The sequence below is a fragment of the Equus caballus genome, chromosome 17 (assembly GCF_041296265.1).
Source record: "Equus caballus isolate H_3958 breed thoroughbred chromosome 17, TB-T2T, whole genome shotgun sequence".
NCBI classification, from domain to species: Eukaryota; Metazoa; Chordata; class Mammalia; order Perissodactyla; family Equidae; genus Equus; species Equus caballus.
The window spans coordinates 18457303-18465337 of record NC_091700.1 but is presented as its reverse complement, the minus strand read 5'-3'; the positions used below and the strand labels follow the sequence as shown (position 1 = coordinate 18465337).

Sequence of the window (8035 nt, the reverse complement as noted above, 5' to 3'; positions counted from 1 at the left end):
CACCCACATCCATGTGCGTGCACGCACACACACATTCCTGTGACAGTTCTTCAGCGCCTCCCTCGTTTGGAAGTGGGAGTGCAGCTGCCCCGTGAAATGGTATTCCTGCGCCTGGCGGTGACAGTGGCCTGTCCCAGTGGGTTGGACTCAACAGCCTCCCTGTTGTAGCCTGCCATTAACAAGCAATGTTCCCTTACAGGTTAGCAATCCGAAGCAATGGGCGACTGGAGCTTTCTGGGGAAACTGTTAGAGAATGCGCAAGAGCACTCCACGGTCATCGGCAAGGTTTGGCTGACAGTGCTGTTCATCTTCAGAATCCTGGTGCTGGGAGCCGCGGCGGAGGAGGTGTGGGGAGACGAGCAGTCAGACTTCACCTGCAACACACAGCAGCCAGGCTGCGAGAACGTCTGCTACGACAGAGCCTTTCCCATCTCCCACATCCGCTTCTGGGTGCTGCAGATCATCTTCGTGTCCACACCCACCCTCATCTACCTGGGGCACGTGCTGCACCTTGTGCGCATGGAAGAGAAGAAGAAGGAGAGGGAGGAAGAGCCACTGAAGGGAGACAACCTGCACCACGAGCCAGCTGGGCCGTGTGGGCTGAGCAGCGACAGCCAGGATACGCCCCCGGTGCGGGATGACCGGGGCAAGGTCAGAATCGCTGGGGCCCTGCTTCGGACCTATGTCTTCAACATCATCTTTAAGACGCTGTTTGAAGTGGGCTTCATCGCCGGACAGTACTTTCTGTATGGCTTTCAGCTGAAGCCACTCTACCGCTGTGACCGGTGGCCTTGCCCCAACACGGTGGACTGCTTTATCTCCAGGCCCACGGAGAAGACCATATTCATCATCTTCATGCTGGCAGTCGCCTGCTTGTCACTCTTACTCAACATGCTGGAGATCTACCACCTGGGCTGGAAGAAGTTTAAACAGGGAATGACCAACCACTATAGCCCAGACACCCCTGGAACCGGGATGGGGGCCACAAAGCCGGAGGGTGTGACCCCACTCCACGTCCCCTCCAACTCTGCCCCTGCCACCATTACCATTGGATTCCCGCCTTACTACACTCACTCTGCCTCTTCCCTGGGACAGGCGATGGCCACGGGCTATCCCGGGGCCCCTCCACCACCAACAGACTTCAAAATGGTAGCCCTGTCTGAGGCACACAGGAATGGCCACCCTGCCAATTTCTGCAATGGCAACCACCACCTGCTAATGACAGAGCAGAACTGGGCCAACCAGGAGGCCGAGCAGCAGAGGTCTGTGAGGAAGGCCTCCCTGCCGGCGTCCACTTCTGCATCTCTGACCCCTCCAGGCAGCCCCCAGCAGCTCCCTCAGTTGGGTGGAGCAGGAAGCAAAGCGCCTGCCCTGTTGGCGAATGGCAATGGCAGCCCCTTGGGAGAGAGTAAATTGGAAGTGACTCCTGATGAGGAGGAGTGGGCAGTGACCACCGCGGTGGAGATGCACGCACCTCCTTTGCCCCCTACAGATCCTGGACGGTCAAGCGAGGCCAGTAAATCCAGCGGCAGTCGGGCCAGGCCAGATGACTTGGCCATCTAGTGGTGGTCTCTCCAGACAGCTTTATAATAACCTTTTTTCTAGCAACCAAAACCAAGGTGTGGTTCACATCAGCAGGTGGAGAGAGCCTGGAAGTGAGCGAGCTGGAGTCGGAGGGAGGGAGGAGGCCGGGCGAAGAGAGAAGGTTTCTGTGTGTCAGTGCTTGCTGTTCCTAACACTGTGGAGTGGAGTGGGGAGAATATCAGTGCTTTCTGAGAGGGGGCGGTGGGGCAAAGCAGGGTGCAGGTGCTGTTGGCTTTTAAAGATATTCACAGCAACCCAAGAGCCCAGAAACCTGGGTTGCCTTGGCAGGTGCTGCTATGGGCCTTGACTGCTGCTGCCTCTGTGGTCGCTGTTGCGTGTGGGAGAGCAGTCGCTGCATCTCGGGGCAGTTAGGTTTCTATTCCCAAGCCCTGCAGAGCTCCGGGCGGCCCCGAAAACGGGGGCGCACTCAGCCCTATCTCTCTGTTTGATACTTTTTACTTTGAGTTGAATTTCATTTGGGATATTTGCCAAACTGCACTAAAAAAAGATTTAGAGCAAGTCTATCTAGTGTCGTTTGAGTTTCTGAAATGGCACGCGAAGCCCAGGATATCAGACCGCAGGCTTCATGACAAGTGACAATGCGCAGCTACCCTCCGGAGGCAGAGATTCAGCGGGCAAGGGCACAGGGGTTGCTGGGAAGGAAGCAGGTGGAAATGCAGCAACACGAGATAATTTTTAAATAGCTGAGGAAATTGAAATAAAAGTATGGCAGGTATGCCTCAGGTATTTGTTTTTAAATGATAGTTTGTGCTTTGATCTGAATTGTACAGGTATTCCTATTTTTTGACCACTTTCTATCTTTCAGGAAAAATGAAAGAAAAACAGTACTGTTAAAATGCATACTGACAAAGAGAGGGCTAATTTGTCCCATTACATAGTAGTAAAGATTTCAACTTTCTTTTCAAAGAAATTCTTCAAGCTCATGCATCAGCTAATTACTGTGAGAATGCATTATATAAAATAAGAGCAGGGAAAAAATTTAAGTGCACTTCAAATACTTGACGTTGTGAAGTTTTGAATGGGAGGTAAAAAGGTAACTAGTGTTGCCAGAAAAATTATTTATACTGATGAGTCAATGGCCTACATTTTTTTTTAACAGTACAAACAGAACTCCTCAAGCTCCCAAACCATTCTTTGTAGGCAGCTGTTTGCTCTCTCTCGAGTGTAAATGAAAGTGTCTGGATTTTCCTCCCGTGAGTGTCTGTGCTGGTGTCAGACGCCGCCCCGTCTGTCTCGGCACGGATCGCTGTGGGGGATGTATGTGCGTGGGTGTGGCTGGAAGACGGCAGCATTTCCTGTGTGGCACACTCTGCTGTGTCTCCATCACTTTTTGTTTATAGGCCATGAGCAGTGGTAATGCTGAGCCTGCCATTGTCACACTTTTCACCTCCAACGTCTACTTAATAGCGTCAGCCTTTATTCAGCAAAACACTGTGCACTTTCCAATTGGATTCATTTCTTTTTATGAATTTGATTATTTATTTGGGGCCACACTCCACAGCATACTTTGTATTTTATATTGTAAAGAGTGACCCACAAACAATCTGTTAAAAAGACCTCGCAGTAACGTGTGCAGCTGATTCATCAGTGCCTTATGCTCGATGGAGAACGGACTGGACCATCTCCTCGAGGTAAAGCATGCTAACGTCCCAAACATGTCTTTGCAGCCTTTCTCAAACAGATTGACAGAGGGAGAATTGAGCCCTATGGAAAATTATTGGAGTGACGATTTTCTTGATTCTCCCTAGGCTAGTGCCTAACTATGCCACTCTGAATGCACAGGAGAGAAGTTAATTCATCACATACAGTGGATGCCTTTGTCTTCGGGCGGCAGGGTTTGTTCTCCTGGGTGAGAAGGGCCACTAGAAAGTCCTGATGTGAAAAGCATTCTGATAGAAAAGCTTTGGTCCTTTTAGAAAATGCAGGTGCCGCTGTCAGACAGCAAAGGTACATACAACTCACTGAGTGGGTGTGAATCCTTAGTTCTTTAGGTTCTATCATGATAAATGTTAGTAACGGTAATAAGCTTCTTGTTTACTCATGATTTAATTTTGAGTGGGGTTTGAGATGAGAGTGAGAACTGTAATTATATTTAGTTTTTACATTTTAAAATTGGATTTTATTCACCATATGTTCATGAAGATGCCAGTATTATGCAATTGACCGTAGTCTGTTGGCCCATTTAGTGCCTGGGTACAAGTGTAAAATTAGATCCCCCTACTTGAAAACCATTAATTTATAAAGAAGTAACATTTTCCATACAACAGCGCCTACAGTTTTTTTTCAGGTTGGTGCTCTGAGTTCAACTCCTGTAAAACCTGAAAGCATGTCTCACATTATGTTGCAATTTGAGGTACTCACGGCCCTGAAGGCCGGCGCCCTGCCCCCTCATGGGCATGTGGGCAGTGTGGAAGGTTGCTCTCTATTTAACCAATCATTTTAAGCGTTAAAATGTGCAATAAAAATAGAAATTGCCTCTTCCTGTGGACAAGATTCCAGATATATTTTTTCTAGCCTGTTAATTATTTGGAAATTCCACTGAAACTATTTCTCTCTCAATTTAATAGAAAATTTTTTCAAATCTCTAAGCTTATTTTGAAACTCTAATGCTATGCCTATTATTTTTACACACCTTATATTTTAATCTGCAGTATACTAGACAATTATTTTCTTCCATCCCTGGTTGTAGAAGCCTAGTCACCCAGCCAACACTGCACGATCCATAAATAGTTATAAAACGTCAGCATCGTGCACACCCAGTGCCCAAATCCATTTTAAAAAGCTCTAAAACATTTCTTATAGAATCCCTCACTTTCTACTTTTTAAACTTTATTTTGCTGTGATTCTTTTTTTCCCCAAGAAATTGACAAAAATGATACTTTAAGTTTAAAAAGAAAAAAGAGAAAGGGCAAAAGAGCAAGGTAGAATATTTGTGATGTGTCCTGGCTTTCTTTGATCTTTAGGTAGGCGGCTAGATCAGAGGTTTCTTATACAAAAATGCCTAGAGAAGAACTATGGAGACAATTTAGACATCCTTTTAGAAAATCAACCTAATGAGATTTAGGTCTCTTTTCAGTTTAGGCTTTTTTTTTTTTTTTTCCTGTTAACACTTTCCTTAATTCTTTACTGAATAAAGTTCTTTTTTCTGAAATTTTTCTTTTAAACTTTTTCTTCTGATATTTGTAACATTCATTTATGGATCTCCACCAAAATAAATTCTTATAGAGTATTGCAAGCTTTCAAAAGGTAAATGTTTTTGACAAAGGTCAGTAGATTCCTGCCACCACCCCCCGTCCCCCCCCCTCCCCCGGGAGTTCAGGACATTCTAAATAACTTTTAAATACGACATGTAGACATTAAAGTCAAAAAATGTATTTCTCTTCCTACTTTTGTATTACACTGCAAAGCTTAGGTTTACTCACTCTAAGATTTTTTATTGCCCAAAGGATTTGGGTCATAACGAGACTTTTTACGGTCAGTAGGAATTTAAATAACACTAAAGGCAGTGCAGTGTTTCTAGCACTATATTTGAAGATGTTTGGTATGTCAGTGTTAACTTTGATCATAATCTTTACAAAACTCTGGCTAAAACTTTGTTTTTGTGCTATAACACTATCTTTCCTAGACTAAATTATAACTGAAAATAAGTATTTTATAAGATAAGTAATAAAAAGTGGCCTTAAATTTAAATCACTAGTTCTGTAGTTGGTTATTTTTATTGATAGAATCCTTGAGCAGGTTTTCAAAAGAAGAGTTTTCATTGTTTTAGATATAATAAGCAAAAACTTCTTTCCTGGAAGAGAAGCTTGCGAGATTTCTGCAGTGGCTGTTGGGTCTTTTCACAGGTACTTACCAACTTAAAAGTGTCTTCCAGCGCCTTCTAGCATAGCCACATCTGGCTACATGTTCTCCTGAAGAGATCACATTGTCAGTGTTCACTTGCTTGTCCTGAGTCCTCCTTCATCCACGATACTGCCAAACTCTAAACTGAACTAAAACACACACAGAGAAGGAGTCCGCGACTGCGTGCCCAGCTGGAGGAATTTGAACACACCTAGGCAGGCAAGACCCAGGGCAAGAAACAGGATATTTCTTCATCTGAAGGACTCCCTCTCTTTTTTCTTTTTTATGTCACGACTGCCCACGGTTTTTTCTTGCTGTCAATATTACTCTAAAATTATTCCTTATGGAAATAGAGGAGACCTGTGGGAGGCAGAAGGGAGGAAAATGTAGAAGGAAGCTGGTCACTAAGGTCCGACGAATACAGCTGTCTGCGTCCTGGCACACTTGGTTAAAAGCCATCCAATTGAGTGCTAGTCCTAAAAAGAAGTCAACTTGGCAAGCTCTGAATATACCCCAGAAAACTACTATTGTCCCTGATCTGGAATCTTCTTTGAGCCATTTTATAAGTTTTCATTACCTTCTTAGTGGGAAAAACAGAACAGTTTAGTCTTTTAAATGGTTTATGGTTTTTATTGAATAAGTTCTCAATAAATATGTGCTGAATATTGAATGAATGAATATGAGCCTACCTCATTAAACTGTGGGAGCCAAACACCTCCAGGCCATTGGGTCAAAACTGGCAACCTCTGCAAGAACCTCTAAGGTTCTAATAGGTCTAACAATTCACTCCAGTAATAGGCAACAGGCACCAATGGGCTTACCCTTCCCGGAAAGGCTGGTTCTTGTTTATCTGTCCGTGTGCAGTATTCATGTGTATGAGATGCACACAAAAATGGATCTGGGCATGTCCTGCTTCCCTACAGAATTGCAGGTCATGTCGTCCATAATATGGGTGGGGGCACCCTCCTCCCCCACCTGATTATGACAGACAGCCTCAGAGGGCTTCCAAGGGCTAGAGGTTCCAAATTGGAACTAGAGACTATTATGGGTCAAAGGAAGTGCCCTTCCTTCTAAATTCCCCTGAAAGTTTAAAGCAAAAAAAAAAAAAAAAGACAAAACAGAAAAAAATAACCAGTCCTTCTCTGGCATGATCTCAGAGGAAATGTATACATTTCTACAGTAAGCCTTAAGGAAACTCTTAATCCCTCCCACAGCCCATGTGGATAGGAGGAGTCAGGCAGCCCGGGCAAAGTAGACAGGGTACAAATGCCACGAAGAGGGAAGCATGAGGGCACAGCTCCCGTGGAGCCCTCCGGCTCCCGGCCGTGGTGTCTGGCCATCCCTAACTTGCAGTGTGTGCGGATTAAATAAACACACACACTGGGCGGTCCTGTTTCAGAATAAAGCAGAATGGTCTCAAAAGCATCCCTGAGCTAAGAATTTTCATTTCCAAAGTCCTCAAAAGTCATTCAGAAAGCACATCCTCACCTACATTTTAGCCTTTATCGAGTGTGAGTTTGCGAGTGTGTGTGAGTGAATGTGTGTGTGAGCCTGTGTTTCTCCTCATTGTACTCTCATGTTTCTTCTTAAAGTACTTAGCGCCCAACCCAGACAAAACAAGAGGCAGATGCAAAACCAAATATGCTTTCCTGCCATTTGCAGCAAGGACAGCTGCTGGCTGGGGCTACGGCAGTCGGCAGCGCTGGCCGAGTTCCTGTCGTTCTCTCCCAAAGGTGCTATGAAAACAGACCTTAGCTCTCCCAGGCTGTCTGTCAGGTGGGGGGGCAGGTGCGATTAGGGTGTTGCGCCACGTCCCTGGAACAGAACCTGCAGAGAAAAGGCAGCATGGGATGGAAAGGAAGAATTTTTTTTTCTTTTCTTAAAAAGATCCACCTCTAATATAGATCCAAGCACGAGTTTGAAGGTTTTTCTTACAATATTCAATATTCACTCGAGGGTTTACTTTCAGAGCTGCCCTGGTTCTCAGTGTGATGATGTTGTCATGAGGCGGCCCCTTCACCCCCCACCCCGCCCCCCACGGCAGAGCTGGTGCTCTGAGGAACCCACCACCTGTACTCAGTTGTTACTAAGTGTGTGAGAATGTCCAGTACTATAGAAACTAAAGATGTGAGAGTGGTCTATGCGTGTTTTGGGTTTGGGTTTTTTTTTTTTTTAATGAGCAAGAGAAACTTTAATGTACAAAAAGAACTTTACAGCTACTTAAATTTCAAATTAATATTTCATTATTGAAGTTCAAATTCAAAAACCTTGCTTTCCTTTAGCTTTTATGTTCGTTGTACAAATGTTGCTATACTATGTATAAATCTAGTAAACTTTATATGAAATAAGAATAATCACCTTCAATTAGTTGAAGCAATTAAACTCTTAAAAATCAGTCCATTTAAATTCTCCTTAACATTTTGAACTGCATTTGTAAGTTTAATTTATTCATTTTTCTTCTTAAATATTTCAGATGCCTGAATGGCATAACCCACACCCTTAGCTCACAAAACTTCATAACAACCTTAAATAACTCTTTAAAAATCTAATAAATCAAAATTATAAATATAGGAACTTTCGAATTCTT

At 44.3% G+C, this 8035-nt stretch overlaps 1 protein-coding gene across 1 annotated transcript; it reads left to right on the top strand.

Moving 5' to 3' along the window:
* Positions 1 to 216: 216 nt before the first annotated feature.
* GJA3 (gap junction protein alpha 3) lies at positions 217 to 6126 on the top strand. The gene has a single exon (XM_014731947.3). It carries the CDS (start codon positions 217 to 219, stop codon positions 1561 to 1563), a length of 1347 nt encoding a protein of 448 aa, XP_014587433.2. The 3' UTR covers positions 1564 to 6126.
* The last annotated feature ends 1909 nt before the right edge of the window (positions 6127 to 8035 follow it).